This window comes from Oncorhynchus gorbuscha, unplaced genomic scaffold, assembly GCF_021184085.1.
Source record: "Oncorhynchus gorbuscha isolate QuinsamMale2020 ecotype Even-year unplaced genomic scaffold, OgorEven_v1.0 Un_scaffold_1024, whole genome shotgun sequence".
NCBI classification, from domain to species: domain Eukaryota; kingdom Metazoa; phylum Chordata; class Actinopteri; order Salmoniformes; family Salmonidae; genus Oncorhynchus; species Oncorhynchus gorbuscha.
In genome coordinates this window covers 85,590-107,625 of record NW_025745935.1, presented here as the reverse complement: position 1 = coordinate 107,625, position 22,036 = coordinate 85,590, and the positions used below count along the sequence as shown (strand labels likewise).

Here is a 22,036-nt window from a genome sequence, read left to right as displayed (position 1 = left end):
ATAGTGCCCTACTTCCTCTAGTACACTAAGGACCAGGGAAGAGTTGACAACATAGTGTCCTACTTCCTCTAGTACACTAAGGACCAGGGAAGAGTTGACAACATAGTGTCCCACTTCCTCTAGTACACTAAGGAGCAGGGAAGGGTTGACAACATAGTGCTCTACTTCCTCTAGTACACTAAGGACCAGGGAAGAGTTGACAACATAGTGTCCTACTTCCTCTAGTACACTAAGGACCAGGGAAGAGTTGACAACATAGTGTCCTACTTCCTCTCTAAGGACCAGGGAAGAGTTGACAACATAGTGCCCTACTTCCTCTCTAAGGACCAGGGAAGAGTTGACAACATAGTGTCCTACTTCCTCTATTGCACTAAGGACCAGGGAAGAGTTGACAACATAGTACACTACTTCCTCTAGTATACTAAGGACCAGGGAAGAGTTGACAACATAGTGCCCTACTTCCTCTCTAAGGACCAGGGAAGAGTTGACAACATAGTGCCCTACTTCCTCTCTAAGGACCAGGGAAGAGTTGACAACATAGTGTCCTACTTCCTCTAGTACACTACGGACCAAGGAAGAGTTGACAACATAGTGTCCTACTTCCTCTAGTACACTAAGGACCAGGGAAGAGTTGACAACATAGTGCCCTACTTCCTCTCTAAGGACCAGGGAAGAGTTGACAACATAGTGTCCTACTTCCTCTCTAAGGACCAGGGAAGAGTTGACAACATAGTGTCCTACTTCCTCTAGTGCACTAAGGACCAGGGAAGAGTTGACAACATAGTGTCCTACTTCCTCTAGTACACTAAGGACCAGGGAAGAGTTGACAACATAGTGTCCTACTTCCTCTCTAAGGACCAGGGAAGAGTTGACAACATAGTGTCCTACTTCCTCTCTAAGGACCAGGGAAGAGTTGACAACATAATGCCCTACTTCCTCTCTAAGGACCAGGGAAGAGTTGACAACATAGTGTCCTACTTCCTCTATTGCACTAAGGACCAGGGAAGAGTTGACAACATAGTACACTACTTCCTCTAGTATACTAAGGACCAGGGAAGAGTTGACAACATAGTGCCCTACTTCCTCTCTAAGGACCAGGGAAGAGTTGACAACATAGTGCCCTACTTCCTCTCTAAGGACCAGGGAAGAGTTGACAACATAGTGTCCTACTTCCTCTAGTACACTACGGACCAGGGAAGAGTTGACAACATAGTGTCCTACTTCCTCTAGTACACTAAGGACCAGGGAAGAGTTGACAACATAGTGCCCTACTTCCTCTCTAAGGACCAGGGAAGAGTTGACAACATAGTGTCCTACTTCCTCTCTAAGGACCAGGGAAGAGTTGACAACATAGTGTCCTACTTCCTCTAGTGCACTAAGGACCAGGGAAGAGTTGACAACATAGTGTCCTACTTCCTCTAGTACACTAAGGACCAGGGAAGAGTTGACAACATAGTGCCCTACTTCCTCTCTAAGGACCAGGGAAGAGTTGATTACATAGTGCACTACTTCCTCTCTAAGAACCAGGGAAGAGTTGACAACCTAGTGTCCTACTTCCTCTCTAAGGACCAGGGAAGAGTTGACAACATAGTGTCCTACTTCCTCTCTAAGGACCAGGGAAGAGTTGACAACATAGTGTCCTACTTCCTCTATTGCACTAAGGACCAGGGAAGAGTTGACAACATAGTACACTACTTCCTCTAGTATACTAAGGACCAGGGAAGAGTTGACAACATAGTGCCCTACTTCCTCTCTAAGGACCAGGGAAGAGTTGACAACATAGTGCCCTACTTCCTCTCTAAGGACCAGGGAAGAGTTGACAACATAGTGTCCTACTTCCTCTAGTACACTACGGACCAGGGAAGAGTTGACAACATAGTGTCCTACTTCCTCTAGTACACTAAGGACCAGGGAAGAGTTGACAACATAGTGCCCTACTTCCTCTCTAAGGACCAGGGAAGAGTTGACAACATAGTGTCCTACTTCCTCTAGTGCACTAAGGACCAGGAAAGAGTTGACAACATAGTGCCCTACTTCCTCTCTAAGGACCAGGGAAGAGTTGATTACATAGTGCACTACTTCCTCTCTAAGAACCAGGGAAGAGTTGACAACCTAGTGTCCTACTTCCTCTCTAAGGACCAGGGAAGAGTTGACAACATAGTGTCCTACTTCCTCTAGTGCACTAAGGACCAGGGAAGAGTTGACAACATAGTACACTACTTCCTCTAGTACACTAAGGACCAGGGAAGAGTTGACAACATAGTGCCCTACTTTCTATAGTATACTAAGGACCAGGGAAGAGTTGACAACATAGTGCCCTACTTCCTCTCTAAGGACCAGGGAAGAGTTGACAACATAGTGCCCTACTTCCTCTCTAAGGACCAGGGAAGAGTTGACAACATAGTGCCCTACTTCCTCTCTAAGGACCAGGGAAGAGTTGACAACATAGTGCCCTAATTCCTCTCTAAGGACCAGGGAAGAGTTGACAACACAGTACACTACTTCCTCTAGTATACTAAGGACCAGGGAAGAGTTGACAACATAGTGCCCTACTTCCTCTCTAAGGACCAGGGAAGAGTTGACAACATAGTGCCCTACTTCCTCTCTAAGGACCAGGGAAGAGTTGACAACATAGTGTCCTACTTCCTCTCTAAGGACCAGGGAAGATTTGACAACATAGTGTCCTACTTCCTCTAGTGCACTAAGGACCAGGGAAGAGTTGACAACATAGTGCCCTACTTCCTCTCTAAGGACCAGGGAAGAGTTGACAACATAGTGCACTACTTCCTCTAGTATAGTAAGGACCAGGGAAGAGTTGACAACATAGTGTCCTACTTCCTCTAGTACACTAAGGACCAGGGAAGAGTTGACAACATAGTGCTCTACTTCCTCTAGTATAGTAAGGACCAGGAGAAGAGTAGCAGAGAGAGGGGAAAAATGAATGGGCCTATTTGAAAGCTAGAAAAAAACAAGTAGCTTGCCATGTTTCATTTTTTTTAAAGTAGCTCTTATACTATAAAAGATTGGAGACCCCTGCCATACATGATACCTTAGACGAATATACCAACTTCTAAAACACAACATCACTATGAGTGAAGATGATGAGAGATATGGCCTAACCTGCTACCAAAACAACTGTCATTGGAGGTGAGGTTGCTGAAAGTGGAAGGGAGGGAGGTGAAAACGGTCATTTTATTTCAAGTTTAGCTGTTGAGGGTGCACACAATTGCATTTATTCAATCTTCCCAAAGTTGCTAGGAACATTAGTTTGCTACTGCTGGTATTAGCTATGCAGAAACTAATGATAACTGATGGGGATGCATGTTGAAGTGCCAGAGACCTATAAAATCTTACAAGCTACTGAGTTCCCCCCAACCAAGCTACTGAGTTCCCCCCAACCAAGCTACTGAGTGCCCCCCAACCAAGCTACTGAGTTCCCCCCAACCAAGCTACTGAGTGCCCCCCAACCAAGCTACTGAGTGCCCCCCAACCAAGCTACTGAGTGCCCCCAACCAAGCTACTGAGTGCCCCCAACCAAGCTACTGAGTGCCCCCAACCAAGCTACTGAGTGCCCCCAACCAAGCTACTGAGTGCCCCCAACCAAGCTACTGAGTGCCCCCAACCAAGCTACTGAGTGCCCCCAACCAAGCTACTGAGTGCCCCCAACCAAGCTACTGAGTGCCCCCAACCAAGCTACTGAGTGCCCCCAACCAAGCTACTGAGTGCCCCCAACCAAGCTACTGAGTGCCCCCAACCAAGCTACTGAGTGCCCCCAACCAAGCTACTGAGTGCCCCCAACCAAGCTACTGAGTGCCCCCAACCAAGCTACTGAGTGCCCCCAACCAAGCTACTGAGTGCCCCCAACCAAGCTACTGAGTGCCCCCAACCAAGCTAAGTGCCCCCCAAGCTACTGAGTTCCCCCAACCAAGCTACTGAGTTCCCCCAACCAAGCTACTGAGTTCCCCCAACCAAGCTACTGAGTTCCCCCAACCAAGCTACTGAGTGCCCCCAACCAAGCTACTGAGTGCCCCCAACCAAGCTAGAATCATGTTGATTCTGTCTCGCCTCCCTGCGGACCTGGCATCCTTTCGCTCCCTCCTCTCTACATTTTCCACTTCCGTCTCTGCTGCTAAAGCCACTTTCTACCACTCTAAATTCCAAGCTTCTGCCTCTAACCCTAGGAAGCTCTTTGCCACCTTCTCCTCCCTCCTGAATCCTTCCCCCCTCTCTGCAGATGACTTCGTCAACCATTTTGAAAAGAAGGTCGACGACATCCGATCCTCGTTTGCTAAGTCAAACGACACCGCTGGTTCTGCTCACACTGCCCTACCCTGTGCTCTGACCTCTTTCTCCCCTCTCTCTCCAGATGAAATCTCGCGTCTTGTGACGGCCGGCCGCCCAACAACCTGCCCGCTTGACCCTATCCCCTCCTCTCTTCTCCAGACCATTTCCGGAGACCTTCTCCCTTACCTCACCTCGCTCATCAACTCATCCCTGACCGCTGGCTACGTCCCTTCCGTCTTCAAGAGAGCGAGAGTTGCACCCCTTCTGAAAAAACCTACACTCGATCCCTCCGATGTCAACAACTACGGACCAGTATCCCTTCTTTCTTTTCTCTCCAAAACTCTTGAACGTGCCGTCCTTGGCCAGCTCTCCAGCTATCTCTCTCAGAATGACCTTCTTGATCCAAATCAGTCAGGTTTCAAGACTAGTCATTCAACTGAGACTGCTCTTCTCTGTATCACGGAGGCGCTCTGCACCGCTAAAGCTAACTCTCTCTCCTCTGCTCTCATCCTTCTAGACCTATCGGCTGCCTTCGATACTGTGAACCATCAGATCCTCCTCTCCACCCTCTCCAAGTTGGGCATCTCCGGCGCGGCCCACGCTTGGATTGCGTCCTACCTGACAGGTCGCTCCTACCAGGTGGCGTGGCGAGAATCTGTCTCCTCACCACGCGCTCTCACCACTGGTGTCCCCCAGGGCTCTGTTCTAGGCCCTCTCCTATTCTCGCTATACACCAAGTCACTTGGCTCTGTCATAACCTCACATGGTCTCTCCTATCATTGCTATGCAGACGACACAATTAATCTTCTCCTTTCCCCCTTCTGATGACCAGGTGGCGAATCGCATCTCTGCATGTCTGGCAGACATATCAGTGTGGATGACGGATCACCACCTCAAGCTGAACCTCGGCAAGACGGAGCTGCTCTTCCTCCCGGGGAAGGACTGCCCGTTCCATGATCTCGCCATCACGGTTGACAACTCCATTGTGTCCTCCTCCCAGAGCGCTAAGAACCTTGGCGTGATCCTGGACAACACCCTGTCGTTCTCAACTAACATCAAGGCGGTGGCCCGTTCCTGTAGGTTCATGCTCTACAACATCCGCAGAGTACGACCTTGCCTCACACAGGAAGCGGCGCAGGTCCTAATCCAGGCACTTGTCATCTCCCGTCTGGATTACTGCAACTCGCTGTTGGCTGGGCTCCCTGCCTGTGCCATTAAACCCCTACAACTCATCCAGAACGCCGCAGCCCGTCTGGTGTTCAACCTTCCCAAGTTCTCTCACGTCACCCCGCTCCTCTGCTCTCTCCACTGGCTTCCAGTTGAAGCTCGCATCCGCTACAAGACCATGGTGCTTGCCTACGGAGCTGTGAGGGGAACGGCACCTCAGTACCTCCAGGCTCTGATCAGGCCCTACACCCAAACAAGGGCACTGCGTTCATCCACCTCTGGCCTGCTCGCCTCCCTACCACTGAGGAAGTACAGTTCCCGCTCAGCCCAGTCAAAACTGTTCGCTGCTCTGGCCCCCCAATGGTGGAACAAACTCCCTCACGACGCCAGGACAGCGGAGTCAATCACCACCTTCCGGAGACGCCTGAAACCCCACCTCTTTAAGGAATACCTAGGATAAGATAAAGTAATCATTCTCACCCCCCCCCTTTAAGATTTAGATGCACTATTGTAAAGTAACTGTTCCACTGGATGTGATAAGGTGAATGCACCAATTTGTAAGTCGCTCTGGATAAGAGCGTCTGCTAAATGACTTAAATGTTAAATGTAAATGTAATGTTGGTTTCACTGCTCAGCTAACTCCGCCCACCTGCTTCTGGTTTTACTCTTTAGTCTCTTACCTCCTGTACCCCAACCCTGTCCTCTCTAACCATCCTCCTGTTATCCAACCCTGTCCTCTCTAACCAGCCTCCTGTACCCCAACCCTGTCCTCTAACCATCCTCCTGTACTCCAACCCTGTCCTCTCTAACCATCCTCCTGTACCCCAACCCTGTCCTCTAACCATCCTCCTGTACTCCAACCCTGTCCTCTCTAACCATCCTCCTGTTCTCCAATAGCCATCCTCCTGTACCCCAACCCTGTCCTCTCTAACCATCCTCCTGTTCCCCAACCCTGTCCTCTCTAACCATCCTCCTGTTATCCAACCCTGTCCTCTCTAACCATCCTCCTGTTATCCAACCCTGTCCTCTCTAACCATCCTCCTGTTATCCAACCCTGTCCTCTCTAACCATCCTCCTGTTCTCCAATAGCCATCCTCCTGTTATCCAACCCTGTCCTCCATAACCATCCTCCTGTACTCCAACCCTGTCCTCTCTAACCATCCTCCTGTTCTCCAATAGCCATCCTCCTGTACCCCAACCCTGTCCTCCATAACCATCCTCCTGTACTCCAACCCTGTCCTCTCTAACCATCCTCCTGTACTCCAAGCCTGTCCTCCATAACCATCCTCCTGTACTCCAACCCTGTCCTCTCTAACCATCCTCCTGTTCTCCAATAGCCATCCTCCTGTACCCCAACCCTGTCCTCCATAACCATCCTCCTGTTCTCCAATAGCCATCCTCCTGTACTCCAACCCTGTCCTATCTAACCATCCTCCTGTTATCCAACCCTGTCCTCTCTAACCATCCTCCTGTTCTCCAATAGCCATCCTCCTGTACTCCAACCATGTCCTCCATAACCATCCTCCTGTTATCCAACCCTGTCCTCTCTAACCATCCTCCTGTTATCCAACCCTGTCCTCTCTAACCATCCTCCTGTTCTCCAATAGCCATCCTCCTGTTATCCAACCCTGTCCTCCATAACCATCCTCCTGTACCCCAACCCTGTCCTCCATAACCATCCTCCTGTTCTCCAATAGCCATCCTCCTGTACACCAACCCTGTCCTCTCTAACCATCCTCCTGTACTCCAACCCTGTCCTCTCTAACCATCCTCCTGTACCCCAACCCTGTCCTCTCTAACCATCCTCCTGTTCTCCAATAGCCATCCTCCTGTTATCCAACCCTGTCCTCTCTAACCATCCTCCTGTTCTCCAACCCTGTCCTCTAGCCATCCTCCTGTACTCCAACCCTGTCCTCTCTAACCATCCTCCTGTTCCCCAACCCTGTCCTATCTAACCATCCTCCTGTTCTCCAATAGCCATCCTCCTGTACTCCAACCCTGTCCTCGCTAACCAGCCTCCTGTACCCCAACCCTGTCCTCTCTAACCATCCTCCTGTACCCCAACCCTGTCCTCTCTAACCATCCTCCTGTTATCCAACCCTGTCCTCTCTAACCATCCTCCTGTTATCCAACCCTGTCCTCTCTAGCCATCCTCCTGTTATCCAACCCTGTCCTCTCTAACCATCCTCCTGTTATCCAACCCTGTCCTCTCTAACCATCCTCCTGTTCCCCAGCCCTGTGTGACCTCAGTGGGCATCTCAGTACAGCCAGCACAGATGACGACCTCTTGCTCCTGGCCTGTGACCAGCCCCAGCCTGGCCTCTCCTCCTCCATGCAGCCTCTGGCCCCTCTACAGACTACAGCAGCCTCTGGTGGTCCCTGGGGGTTTGGAGGTGTGCAGCCCAGCAGCCTCTCACATCTCTCTCTCCCTGGGAGCCTCACATATCTCTCTCTTCCTGGGAGCCTCACATATCTCTCTCTTCCTGGGAGCCTCACACATCTCTCTCTCCCTGGGAGCCTCACATCTCTCTCTTCCTGGGAGCCTCACATCTCTCTCTTCCTGGGAGCCTCACACATCTCTCTCTTCCTGGGAGCCTCACACATCTCTCTCCCTGGGAGCCTCACACATCTCTCTCTCCCTGGGAGCCTCACACATCTCTCTCTCTCTCCCTGGGAGCCTCACATCTCTCTCTCTTCCTGGGAGCCTCACATCTCTCTCTCTCCCTGGCAGCCTCACATATCTCTCTCTCCCTGGGAGCCTCACACATCTCTCTCTCTCCCTGGGAGCCTCACACATCTCTCTCTCTCCCTGGGAGCCTCACAGGGAGAGCGAGATGTTTTCTACTAGCTACATACCAGACCCTGATGTATATTATTCAGAGGTGTTTTCTACTAGTTACATACCAGACCCTGATATATATTGCACAATTGGTGGCTGACTAAATACTTTTTGCCCCACTGTACTAATGATGTCAGTAATGTAAGATATGTAAACATTATTAAAGTGGCATAGTTTAAGGAGACAGGTGATCCATTTATTAAATTGGCCAGTGATTGGGTCTCAATGTAGGCAGCAGCCTCTCTGAGTTAGTGATAGCTGTTTAGCAGTCCGATGGCCTTGAGATAGAAGCTGTTTTTCAATCTCTCGGTCCCAGCTTTGATGCACCTGTACTGACCTCACCTTCTGGATGGTAGCGGGGTGAACAGGCAGTGGCTCGGGTGGTTGCTGTCCTTGATAATCTTCTTGGCCTTCCTGTGACATCGGGTGCTGTAGGTGTCATGGAAGGCAGGTAGTTTGCCCCCGGTGATGAGGTTGAGGGTGGTGCAGTTGCCGTACCAGGCTGTGATGCAGCCAGACAGGATGCTCTCGATTGTACATCTGTAAAAGTTTGTCAGGGTTTTGGGTGACAAGACAAATTTCTTCGGCCTCCTGAGGTTGAAGAGGCGCTGTTGTGCCTTCTTCACCACACTGTCTGTGTGGGTGGACCGTTTCAGTTTGTCCGTAATGTGTACGCCGAGGGACTTAACTTTCTACCTTCTCCACTGCTGTTCCTTCAATGTGGATAGGGGGGTGTTCCCTCTGCTGTTTCCTGAAGTCCACAATCATCTCCTTAGTTTTGTTGACGTTGAGTGTGAGGTTATTTTCCTGACACCACACTCCGAGGGCCCTCACCTCCTCCCTGTAGGCTGTCTCGTCGTTGTTGGTAATCAAGCCCACTAATGTTGTGTCATCTGCAAACTTGATGATTGAGTTGGAGGTGTGCGTGGCCACGCAGTCGTGGGTGAACAGGGAGTACAGGAGGGGGCTGAGCACGCACCCTTGTGGGGCCCCAGTGTTGAGGGTCAGCAAAGTGGAGATGTTGTTTCCTACCTTCACCATCTGGGGGCGGCCCGTCAGAAAGTCCAGGCCCCAATTGCTGTAATCAATGAACAGCATTCTTACATACAGTTGAAGTCGGAAGTTTACATCCATTTAGGTTGGAGTCATTAAAACATTAAAATCACTCCACAAATTTCTTAACAAACTATAGTTTTGGCAAGTCGGTTAGGACATCTAATTTGTGCATGTCATTTTTCCAACAATTGTTTACAGACAGATTATTTCACTTATAATTCACTGTATCACAATCCCAGTGGATCAGAAATTGACATACACTAGTTGACTGTGCCTTTAAACAGCTTGGAAAATTCCAGAAAATGATGTCATGGATTTAGAAGCTTCTGATAAGCTTATTGACATAATTTGAGTCAATTGGAGGTGTACCTGTGGATGTATTTCAAGGCCTACCTTCAAACTCAGTGCCTCTTTGCTTGACATCATGGGAAAATCCAAAGAAATCAGCCAAGACCTCAGAATACAAATTGTAGACCTCCACAAGTCTGGTTCATCCTTGGGAGCAATTTCCAAATGCTTGAAGGTACCACATTCATCTGTACAAACAATAGTACTCAAGTATAAACACCATGGGACCACGCAGCCGTCATACCGCTCAGGAAGGAGACACGTTCTGTCTCCAAGAGATGAACATACTTTGGTGTGAAAAGTGCCAATCAATCCCAGAACAACAGCAAAGGACCTTGCGAAGATGCTGGAGGAAACGGGTACGAAAGTATCTATATCCACAGTAAAACAAGTCCTATATCGACATAACCTGAAAGGCAGCTCAGCAAGGAAGAAGCCACTGCTCCAAAACCACCCCAAAAAATCCCGACTACAGTTTGCAACTGCACATGGGGAGAAAGATTGTACTTTTTGGAGAAATGTCCTCTGGTCTGATGAAACAAAAATAGATCTGTTTGGCCATAATGACCATTGTTATGTTTAGGGGGAAAAGGGGGTGCTTGCAAGCCGAAGAACACCATCCCAATCGTGAAGCATGGGGGTGGTAGCATCATGTTGTGGGATTGCTTTGCTGCAGCAGGGATTGGTGCACTTCACAAAATAGATGGCATAATGAGGGATGAAAAGTCTGTGGAAATATTGAAGCAACATCTCAAGACATCAGTCAGGAAGTTAAAGCTTGGTTGCAAATGGGTCTTCCAAATGGACAATGACCTCAAGCATACTTCCAAAGTTGTGGCAAAATGGCTTAAGGACAACAATGTCAAGGTATTGGAGTGGCCATCAAAGCCCTGACCTCAATCCCATAGAAAATGTGTGGGCAGAACTGAAAAGTGTGTGTGAGCAAGGAGGCCTACCAATCTGACTCAGTTACACCAGCTCTGTCAGGAGGAATGGGCCAATATTCACCCAACTTATTGTGGGAAGCTTGTGGAAGGCTCCCAAAATGTTTGACCCAAGTTAAAGAATTGAAAGGCAATGCTACCAAATACTAATTAAGTGTATGTGAACTTTTGACCCACTGGGAATGTGATGAAAGAAATAAAAGCTGAAATAAATCATTCTCTCTACTATTATTCTGACATTTCACATTATTAAAATAAAGTGGTGATCCTAACTGACATAAGACAGGGAATTTATACTCAGATTAAATTGTATTTGGCTAAAATGTAAGTAAACTTCCGACTTCAACTGTAGGTATTCCTCTTGTCCAGATGGGACAGAGCAGTGCGATGGTGATTACATCGTCTGTGGACCTGTTGGGGCGTTATTCAAACTGAAGTGGGTCTAGGGTGACAGGTAAGGTAGAGGTGATATGATCCTTGACTAGTCTCTCAAAGCACTTCATGATGACATGTTGAGTGGTATGGGGCGGTAGTCATTCAGTTCAGTTACCTTTACCTTCTTGGGTTCAGGAACATTGGTGGCCATCTTGAAGCATGTGGGGACACCAGACTGGGATAGGGAGCGATTGAATATGTCTGTAAACACACCCGTCAGCTGGTCTGCGCATGCTCCGAGGACGCGGCTAGGGATACAGTCTGGGCCAGCAGCCTTGCGAGGGTTCACACGTTTAAATGTTTGACTCACGTTGGCCACGGAGAAGGAGGGGGGCGGGGCGCAGTCCTTGTTAGCGGGCCACGACGGTGGTATTGTATTATCCTCAAAGCGGGCAAAGAAGGTGGTTAGTTTGTCTGGAAGCATGACATCGCTGTCCGTGACGTGGCTGGTTATCTTTTTGTGGTCCGTGATTTCCTGTAGACCCTGCCACATACGTCTGGTGTCTCTTACCTGTCCTGTCCTGCCCTCCCCGTTCTCCTATCAAATCTGTGTTACTGGGGGTCTGAGCTGCTCTTACCTCTCCTGTCCTGTCCTCCCCCTGGATGACGCCTCTCTCTTTCAGGTGCATGTGTGGTGTTTTTCTGATCTCATTCTTCCAGTTGTCTTCTGACTCATTTGATTTCAACTGATTTCCCCTCTCTCTCTCAGGTGTCTCTCAGGTCCTGAGCTGACTTTGTCCTCTGTGTGAATGGTGTTTCAGACCAGCCTGTTTTTCAATTGACATGAGTCAGTAACAGTTAATAGTTCCTGATGACCTGGCTACAGGCAGTTTCTAACGCTTTGTCTGTCTCTCTGTGCTGTGTGTTCTAGGTGGGGACCTCTCTGGAAGCTGTCTACTGCAGCAGGGTCCCAGGGTGGGGGACAAGGAGGAGGAGGACAGAGAGACTGGGGACATGGCCTTTCTGAAGGACCTCCTGAGCCCTGGACCAATGGACGCAGACGAGTTCAGTCGAGAGTGGCAAGGCACCTTTGGCTGCTTGGAGTTCTCTGACCCTGTCCCCCCCACCCCCACCCTAGTCCCTCCTCCACCTACTGGAGCGGCCTGCCTCCCCTCTCAGTCCCCCAGTCCCACCGGCTTCCTGCCCTCCCAGCTGCTGGACCACAGTCTGAGTTCTACAGGTCAGTCAGACCTCTAGTGGCTCGATGACCTTACTGCATTTCTGACCTCTAGTGGCTAGATGACCTTACTGCATGTCTGACCTCTAGTGGCTAGATGACCCTACTGCATGTCTGACCTCTAGTGCCTGAATCACCTTACTGATAGAAACTGATAGTTTGTATCCAGTTCTAGAAACTGATAGTTTGTCTCCAGTTCTAGAAACTGATAGTTTGTCTCCAGTTCTTGTAGCATCTAGAAACTGATAGTTTTGTCTCCAGTTCTAGAAACTGATAGTTTGTCTCCAGTTCTAGAAACTGATAGTTTGTCTCCAGTTCTAGAAACTGATAGTTTGTCTCCAGTTCTACTATCATCTAGAAACTGATAGTTTGTCTCCAGTTCTTGTAGCATCTAGAAACTGATAGTTTGTCTCCAGTTCTAGAAACTGATAGTTTTTTCTCCAGTTCTAGAAACTGATAGTTTGTATCCAGTTCTAGAAACTGATAGTTTGTATCCAGTTCTAGAAACTGATAGTTTGTATCCAGTTCTAGAAACTGATAGTTTGTCTCCAGTTCTAGAAACTGATAGTTTGTATCCAGTTCTAGTATCATCTAGAAACTGATAGTTTTTATCCAGTTCTAGAAACTGATAGTTTGTCTCCAGTTCTACTATCATCTAGAAACTGATAGTTTTGTATCCAGTTCTAGAAACTGATAGTTTTGTCTCCAGTTCTAGAAACTGATAGTTTGCATCCAGTTCTAGAAACTGATAGTTTGTCTCCAGTTCTAGAAACTGATAGTTTGTCTCCAGTTCTAGAAACTGATAGTTTGTCTCCAGTTCTAGAAACTGATAGTTTGTCTCCAGTTCTAGAAACTGATAGTTTGTCTCCAGTTCTTATATCATCTAGAAACTGATAGTTTGTCTCCAGTTCTAGAAACTGATAGTTTGTCTCCAGTTCTAGAAACTGATAGTTTGTCTCCAGTTCTAGAAACTGATAGTTTGTCTCCAGTTCTAGTATCATCTAGAAACTGATAGTTTGTCTCCAGTTCTAGAAACTGATAGTTTGTCTCCAGTTCTTGTAGCATCTAGAAACTGATAGTTTTGTCTCCAGTTCTAGAAACTGATAGTTTGTCTCCAGTTCTAGAAACTGATAGTTTGTCTCCAGTTCTAGAAACTGATAGTTTGTCTCCAGTTCTTGTAGCATCTAGAAACTGATAGTTTTGTCTCCAGTTCTAGAAACTGATAGTTTGTCTCCAGTTCTAGAAACTGATAGTTTGTCTCCAGTTCTAGAAACTGATAGTTTGTCTCCAGTTCTACTATCATCTAGAAACGGATAGTTTGTCTCCAGTTCTTGTAGCATCTAGAAACTGATAGTTTGTCTCCAGTTCTAGAAACTGATAGTTTGTCTCCAGTTCTACTATCATCTAGAAACTGATAGTTTGTCTCCAGTTCTTGTAGCATCTAGAAACTGATAGTTTGTCTCCAGTTCTAGAAACTGATAGTTTGTCTCCAGTTCTAGAAACTGATAGTTTGTCTCCAGTTCTTGTAGCATCTAGAAACTGATAGTTTTGTCTCCAGTTCTAGAAACTGATAGTTTGTCTCCAGTTCTAGAAACTGATAGTTTGTCTCCAGTTCTAGAAACTGATAGTTTGTCTCCAGTTCTACTATCATCTAGAAACTGATAGTTTGTCTCCAGTTCTTGTAGCATCTAGAAACTGATAGTTTGTCTCCAGTTCTAGAAACTGATAGTTTTTTCTCCAGTTCTAGAAACTGATAGTTTGTATCCAGTTCTAGAAACTGATAGTTTGTATCCAGTTCTAGAAACTGATAGTTTGTATCCAGTTCTAGAAACTGATAGTTTGTCTCCAGTTCTAGAAACTGATAGTTTGTATCCAGTTCTAGTATCATCTAGAAACTGATAGTTTTTATCCAGTTCTAGAAACTGATAGTTTGTCTCCAGTTCTACTATCATCTAGAAACTGATAGTTTTGTATCCAGTTCTAGAAACTGATAGTTTTGAACTGATAGTTTTGTCTCCAGTTCTAGAAACTGATAGTTTGTCTCCAGTCCAGTTCTAGAAACTGATAGTTTGTCTCCAGTTCTAGAAACTGATAGTTTGTCTCCAGTTCTAGAAACTGATAGTTTGTCTCCAGTTCTAGAAACTGATAGTTTGTCTCCAGTTCTAGAAACTGATAGTTTGTCTCCAGTTCTAGAAACTGATAGTTTGTCTCCAGTTCTAGAAACTGATAGTTTGTCTCCAGTTCTAGAAACTGATAGTTTTGTCTCCAGTTCTAGAAACTGATAGTTTGTCTCCAGTTCTAGAAACTGATAGTTTGTCTCCAGTTCTAGAAACTGATAGTTTGTCTCCAGTTCTTGTAGCATCTAGAAACTGATAGTTTTGTCTCCAGTTCTAGAAACTGATAGTTTGTCTCCAGTTCTAGAAACTGATAGTTTGTCTCCAGTTCTAGAAACTGATAGTTTGTCTCCAGTTCTACTATCATCTAGAAACGGATAGTTTGTCTCCAGTTCTTGTAGCATCTAGAAACTGATAGTTTGTCTCCAGTTCTAGAAACTGATAGTTTGTCTCCAGTTCTACTATCATCTAGAAACTGATAGTTTGTCTCCAGTTCTTGTAGCATCTAGAAACTGATAGTTTGTCTCCAGTTCTAGAAACTGATAGTTTTTCCAGTCTACTATTCTAGAAACTGATAGTTTGTCTCCAGTTCTAGAAACTGATAGTTTGTCTCCAGTTCTAGAAACTGATAGTTTGTCTCCAGTTCTAGAAACTGATAGTTTGTCTCCAGTTCTAGAAACTGATAGTTTGTCTTCAGTTCTAGAAACTGATAGTTTGTCTCCAGTCTCTAGTATCATCTAGAAACTGATAGTTTGTCTCCAGTTCTAGTATCATCTAGAAACTGATAGTTTGTCTCCAGTTCTACTATCATCTAGAAACTGATAGTTTGTCTCCAGTTCTTGTAGCATCTAGAAACTGATAGTTTGTATCCAGTTCTACTATCATCTAGAAACTGATAGTTTGTCTCCAGTTCTACTATCATCTAGAAACTGATAGTTTGTCTCCAGTTCTAGAAACTGATAGTTTGTCTCCAGTTCTACTATCATCTAGAAACTGATAGTTTGTCTCCAGTTCTAGAAACTGATAGTTTGTCTCCAGTTCTACTATCATCTAGAAACTGATAGTTTGTCTCCAGTTCTACTATCATCTAGAAACTGATAGTTTGTATCCAGTTCTTGTATCATCTAGAAACTGATAGTTTGTCTCCAGTTCTACTATCATCTAGAAACTGATAGTTTGTATCCAGTTCTTGTATCATCTAGAAACTGATAGTTTGTATCCAGTTCTACTATCATCTAGAAACTGATAGTTTGTATCCAGTTCTTGTATCATCTAGAAACTGATAGTTTGTATCCAGTTCTACTATCATCTAGAAACTGATAGTTTGTCTCCAGTTCTACTATCATCTAGAAACTGATAGTTTGTCTCCAGTTCTACTATCATCTAGAAACTGATAGTTTGTCTCCAGTTCTACTATCATCTAGAAACTGATAGTTTGTCTCCAGTTCTACTATCATCTAGAAACTGATAGTTTGTATCCAGTTCTTGTATCATCTAGAAACTGATAGTTTGTATCCAGTTCTACTATCATCTAGAAACTGATAGTTTGTCTCCAGTTCTACTATCATCTAGAAACTGATAGTTTGTATCCAGTTCTTGTATCATCTAGAAACTGATAGTTTGTCTCCAGTTCTACTATCATCTAGAAACTGATAGTTTGTCTCCAGTTCTACTATCATCTAGAAACTGATAGTTTGTATCCAGTTCTTGTATCATCTAGAAACTGATAGTTTGTATCCAGTTCTACTATCATCTAGAAACTGATAGTTTGTCTCCAGTTCTACTATCATCTAGAAACTGATAGTTTGTCTCCAGTTCTACTATCATCTAGAAACTGATAGTTTGTCTCCAGTTCTACTATCATCTAGAAACTGATAGTTTGTCTCCAGTTCTACTATCATCTAGAAACTGATTCTAGAACATTCTTATCAGCTTGTTGTGTTCTTTCTTCTCTTCTTTCCTGGAAGAATGATGACATCACATTCCCTTGTTTCCTCTCCCTCCTTTCTATCCTCCTCTGTCCTTCTTTCTCTCAGGCTGGGCGACGCCTCCCATGTTCCAGGCTCCGCCCCTACAGTCCCCAGTGTCGGGCCAGGTCCAGTCAGCTAAGGGTGGCCCAAAGTCAACAGCCAATGGTGAGAGGGTGTGGTTTGTGAGGCTTGATGTCGTTGGCTCAGCAGTGTTGGGTTTAGTTTTAGCTTTCAAATGTGCCTTACAGTACCAATTCAGTACATGTGTGTGTGTGTGTGTTTGTCTAGTTCCTAAAGCTGCATCGCGGGACATGTCTGCATGGTTCAACCTGTTTGCTGATCTGGACCCCCTCTCTAACCCTGACACCATCGGACGCTCTGATGATGAGATCCTCAATGCCTGAGGGGTGTGTGTGTGTGTGTGTGTGTAGTTACTGTATACTTTGTAATGTCTGTAATATTCTATATTGATGATTGAGGAGGATTTGACTGAGATTCATCTTCTATACAGGATATGTACTGTAAGTAGGGTGGGCTTAACCTTAGAGATATAATATAGAACCTAACACCTGATTGGTTGGCCCAACAACCTATCACCGGACCGGGCTCTACCAGTGACATGGTCTATAGTACTAATTATAAAGCGGGTAGTTTGGGTCCTGAATTCTGATTGGCTGAAACAGCATTCCAGTGTTGTGTATATCAGACAATATACCACAACTCCTAGTTTCCTGTTCCGTTTATGTTGGTGAGCAGTTTAGAATAGCAATACTGGGTTGGTGGTATATGGCCAGTATAGCACTGCTAAGGGCTGTATCCTGGACCTCTGCTTCGCGTCGTGCCAACAGCCCTTATGCGGGGTATATTGGCCATATATCATTAAACACATGGACCCAGAACTTGGACCCAGAGACCCAGAACATGGACACAGAGACCCAGAACATGGACACAGAGACCCAGAACATGGACACAGAGACCCAGAACATGGACACAGAGACCCAGAACATGGACACAGAGACCCAGAACATGGACCCAGAGACACAGAACATGGACCCAGAGACACAGAGACCCAGAACATGGACCCAGAGACCCAGAACATGGACCCAGAGACCCAGAACATGGACCCAGAGACCCAGAACATGGACCCAGAGAACCAGAACATGGACCCAGAGAACCAGAACATGGACACATGGACCCAGAACATGGACCCAGAGACACAGAACATGGACCCAGAGACACAGAGACCCAGAACATGGACCCAGAGAACTAGAACATGGACCCAGAGAACCAGAACATGGCCCCAGAGACACACAGACCCAGAACATGGACCCAGAGACACAGAACATGGACACAGAGACCCAGAACATGGACCCAGAGAACCAGAACATGGACCCAGAGAACCAGAACATGGACACATGGACCCAGAACTAAATCGTGCAGATGTGAGTTAACTGAGATGATGTCTAAGATGGTCTAATCATGTAAACTGCAGCATCTGGTTCTTGTCTCCACTACAAGAACTGGATTTGATACATCTCCCCTTGCTAATACTACCATACAGCCCTTTTAGCAGGTAGGATTTATACTGTACTGTAGTCACATAGATCACCTAGGAAACAGCTTGTTCTACCTCACTGAAGCTCATATCACTGATTCTGTTTTCGTGATACAGGAACTCTAGAAGCTTTTCTCTGTGTGATGTCACTATGGGGTATTGTGATGTCACTATGGGGTATTGTGATGTCACTATGCGTTTGATGATTGTTTATCTTCTGAATCCCCATGAGCGAAAGCAGAAGCATATAGCTCTGATCTCTTCATGAGAAGAATGGGAATATTGTGCAGACGTAAGTCTCACGATGCAGTTTTTATTACTTTACAGGGCATTCAGAAAGTATTCAGCCTTCACTTTAATCCACATTTTGTTAAGTTACAGCCTTATTCTAAAATGGATTAAATCGTGTTTTCCCCCTCATTAATCTACACACAATACCATTATAATGACAAAGCAAAATAGCTTTTTAGAAATGTTTGCAAATGTATTACAAAAACCCCAGGAAATATCACATTTTCACAAGTATTCAGACCCTTTAGTCAGTAATTTGAAGAAGCACCTTTGGTAGTGATTACAGCCTTGAGTTGTCTTGGGTATGATGCTACAAGCTTGGTACACCTGTATTTGGGGAGTTTCTCCCATTCTTCTCTGCAGATCCTTTCAATCTCTGTCAGGTTGGAAGGGGAGCGTTGCTGCACAGCTATTTTCAGGCCTCTCCAGAGATGTTCGATCAGGTTCAAGTCCGGGCTCTTGCTGGACAACTCCTGCGTTGTCTTGGCTGCGTTTTTAGGGTTGTTGTCCTGTTGAAAGGTGAACCTTCACCCCAGTCTGAGGTTCGGAGCGATCTGGAACAGGTTTTTATCAAGGATCTCATTGTACGTTGCTCCGTTCATCTTTCTCTCGATCCTGACTAGTCTCCCAGTCCCTGCTGCTGAAAAACATCCCCACAGCATGATGCTGCCACCACCATGCTTCACTGTAGGGATGGTATTGGCCAGGTGATGAGCAGGCCCAGGTTTTCTCTAGACGTGACGCTTGGCATTCTGGCCAAAGAGTTCAATCTTGGTTTCATCAGACCAGACAATCTTGTTTCTCATGGTCTGAGGGTCCTTTAGGTGCCTTTTGGCAAACTCCAAGCGGACTGTCATGTGCCTTTTACTGAGGAGTGGCTTCCGTCTGGACACTCTACCATAAAGGCCTGATTGGTGGAGTGCTGCAGAGATGGTTGTCCTTCTGGAAGGTTCTTCCATCTCCACAGAGGAACTCGAGCTCTGTCAGCTTGACCATCAGGTTCTTGGTCACCACCCTGACCAAGACCCTCCTTCTCCAATTACTCAGTTTGTCTCATAGCAAACGGTCTGAATACTTACATAAATAAGGTATTTCTGTTTCTTATCTTTAATTAATGTGAGAACATTTAGAAAATCTGTTTCCGTTTTGTCATTACGGGGTATTGTGTAGATTGATATAGAAAAAAATGAATTTAAACAATTTTAGAATAAGGCTGTAACGTAACAAAATGTGGAAAATGTCAAGGGGTTTGAATACTTTCCAAATGCACTGTACATACAGACAAGAATGTATATCAATCACAAATGCTTTATTTGATTCAACTAAGCCTTTTATTTCACTTAAAGGATGTGTAACGTCATAGGATGAATGCAATGACACGTCACAGGATGAAACGGTTATCAACAGACATGTTGAAGGAACTTTATTAAACTGTTATTTGAGATGTTTTTCCATTTGTGCGTTTCTTTAAAAGTATTTATTTGTCATCAAGTTGAGTATTTCATTACCAACTCACCTCCCATCCTTTCCAGTCTACCCTGTCATCAAGTTGAGTATTTCATTACCAACTCACCTCCCATCCTTTCCAGTCTAACCTGGTGGACATCTCTGCCAATACATTTGAAGGTCGATTTTGGGAAAAAGCGCAAAAATAATGTCTTTAAACGGTATAACTGATCAATGCACCATCATACCAGGTCATTTATTGCTTTTAACAAAATGGCAAAATAAGATATTTGGCAGAAGTGCCATTTCTTTCTGATCTCCAAAAACAAATCCTGTGAAATGATGTCAACACATACTGGAGGAGTTACAGGCTAGATACAGTGGCTAGCTTAGCTAATAAACTGGCTACAGTGGCTAGCTTAGCTAACAAACTGGCTACAGTGGCTAGCTTAGCTAACAAACTGGCTACAGTGGCTAGCTTAGCTAACAAACTGGCTACAGTGGCTAGCTTAGCTAATGAACTAGCTGCAGTTGAAGTCGAAGTTTACATACACTTAGGTTGGAATCATTAAAACTCGTTTTTCAACCACTCCACAAATGTCTTGTTAAGTCTTGTTAACAAACTATAGTTTTGGCAAGTCAGTTAGAACATCTACTTTGTGCATGACAGAAGTCATTTTTCCAACAATTGTTTACAGTTTCTTTCACTTATAATTCACTGTATCACAATTCCAGTGGGTCAGAAGTTTACATACACTAAGTTGACTGTGCCTTTAAAAAGCTTGGAAACTCCAGAAAATTATGTCATGGATTTAGAAGCTTTTGATAGGCTATTTGAGTCAATTTGAAGTGTACCTGTGGATGTATTTCAAGGCCTACCTTAAAACTCAGTGCCTCTTTGCTTGACATCATGGGAAAATCAAAAGAAATCAGCTAAGACCTCAGAAAAAGAATTGTAGACCTCCACAAGTCTGGTTCATCCTTGGGAGCAATTTCCAAATGCCTGAAGGTACCACGTTCATCTGTACAAACAATAGTACGCAACTATAAACACCATGAGACCACGCAGCCATCATACCGCTCAGGAAGGAGACACGTTCTGTCTCCAAGAGATGAACATACTTTGGTGTGAAAAGTGCAAATCAATCCCAGAACAACAGCAAAGGACCTTGTGAAGATGCTGGAGGAAACAGGTACCAAAGTATCTATATCCACAGTAAAACGAGTCCTATATGGACATAACCTGAAAGGCTCAGCAGGGAAGAAGACCACTTCCAAAGTTGTGACAAAATGGCTTAAGGAAAACAAAGTCAAGGTATTGGAGTGGCCATCACAAAGCCCTGACCTCAATCCTATAGAAAATTTGTGGGCATAACTGAAAAAGTGTGTGTGAGCAAGGAGGCCTACAAACGTGACCCCATTACACCAGCTCTGTCAGGAGGAATGGGCCAAAATTCACTTGTGGAATTCACTTGTGGAAGGCTACCCAAAACTTTTGCAAAAGTTAAACCATTTAAAGGCAATGCTACCAAATACTAATTGAGTGTATGTGAACTTCTGACCCACTGGGAATGTGATGAAAGAAATCATTCTCTCTACTATTATTCTGACATTTCACATTCTTAAAATAAAGTGGTGATCCTAAATGACCTAAATCAGGGAATTTGTAGTAGGATTAAATGTCAGGAATTGTGAAAAACCGAGTTTAAATGTATTTGGCAAAGGTGTATGTAAACTTCCGATTCAACTGTACGTTGGTCATGTGCACACCTGACTAGAATGACACTATGTACCACCAAAGGCCCTGTTTATGTTTGAAAATTGGGAAAGATGCGGAGTTGGACTGTTTTTCGTGTCCAAAGTTGACCTATAACAGGAAACCCCATCTCTACTGCTACAGTTTGTAAAACATGATCAAATATCATCTCCAATATTAAAATCTACTTTGACAGAAGAGCTCTTCATTTCTCTGTTGAGTGGACAGTACTGGTAGTTTAGAAGTCTGTACAGTTATGTAGAACGCTTAGAGCCCCGACCGGGATCAATTCTGAGCTCTGGTAATAACCACCAAAAACGCCTCCCCACCCTAAGGGCTCTATTCAATCTGTATGGCTGAAGTTCAACTTTACCACCTGATAGAAATGTAAAGGCAATGTTCCTGTGTTACCGGAGACAGCATTCACGGTAAACGCTGCATATGTCGGCTCAATGGGAAATGACCTTCACATTTCTATCACACGGTCTGTAACGCTTCAGCCATCCAGATTGAATCGAACCCTAAGTAAGTTACGCTAACCCCCTAACCCACCTTAAATGACCCCTAACCCCCTAACCAACCTTAAATGACCCCTAACTCTCTAACCAACCTTAAATGAACCCCTAACCAACCTTAAATGACCCCTAACCCCCT

At 45.3% G+C, this 22,036-nt stretch overlaps 2 protein-coding genes across 7 annotated transcripts in view; both read left to right on the top strand.

The window, feature by feature from the left end:
- ical1 (islet cell autoantigen 1-like) overlaps nucleotides 1-16,767 on the top strand; it is a 61,814-nt gene extending 45,047 nt beyond the window's left edge. For 4 of the 5 annotated variants that reach the window (XM_046336331.1, XM_046336328.1, XM_046336329.1 and 1 more), the window contains 4 exons: nucleotides 7,686-7,844; nucleotides 11,945-12,253; nucleotides 16,401-16,499; nucleotides 16,623-16,767. In XM_046336331.1, the coding sequence (XP_046192287.1) occupies nucleotides 7,686-7,844; nucleotides 11,945-12,253; nucleotides 16,401-16,499; nucleotides 16,623-16,738 (683 nt within the window). In that variant the 3' untranslated portion in view covers nucleotides 16,739-16,767. The remainder of the gene's footprint in view (nucleotides 1-7,685; nucleotides 7,845-11,944; nucleotides 12,254-16,400; nucleotides 16,500-16,622) is intronic. The other variant, XM_046336332.1, reaches the window with a different exon arrangement.
- A 447-nt stretch (nucleotides 16,768-17,214) lies between these two features.
- On the top strand, nucleotides 17,215-17,785 carry wu:fb97g03 (pentatricopeptide repeat-containing protein At2g15690, mitochondrial). 2 transcript variants are annotated; one of them, XM_046336333.1, is made up of 2 exons: nucleotides 17,215-17,318; nucleotides 17,361-17,785. In XM_046336333.1, the coding sequence occupies exons 1-2, from the start codon at nucleotides 17,222-17,224 to the stop codon at nucleotides 17,783-17,785; spliced, it is 522 nt and encodes a 173-aa protein (XP_046192289.1). In that variant the 5' UTR covers nucleotides 17,215-17,221. The 2 variants fall into 2 exon arrangements, with proteins under 2 accessions (XP_046192289.1, XP_046192290.1); XM_046336334.1 differs by having other exon boundaries at nucleotides 17,222-17,597; nucleotides 17,682-17,785.
- The last annotated feature ends 4,251 nt before the right edge of the window (nucleotides 17,786-22,036 follow it).

Excerpts from the sequence above, each read along its gene's own strand:
- wu:fb97g03 (XM_046336333.1), top strand. The coding sequence starts at position 17,222 with ATGGACCCAGAACTTGGACCCAGAGACCCAGAACATGGACACAGAGAC. Across the intron at positions 17,319-17,360 it reads TGGACACAGAGACCCAGAAC|ATGGACCCAGAGACACAGAA; the intron begins ATGGACACAGAG and ends GAGACCCAGAAC.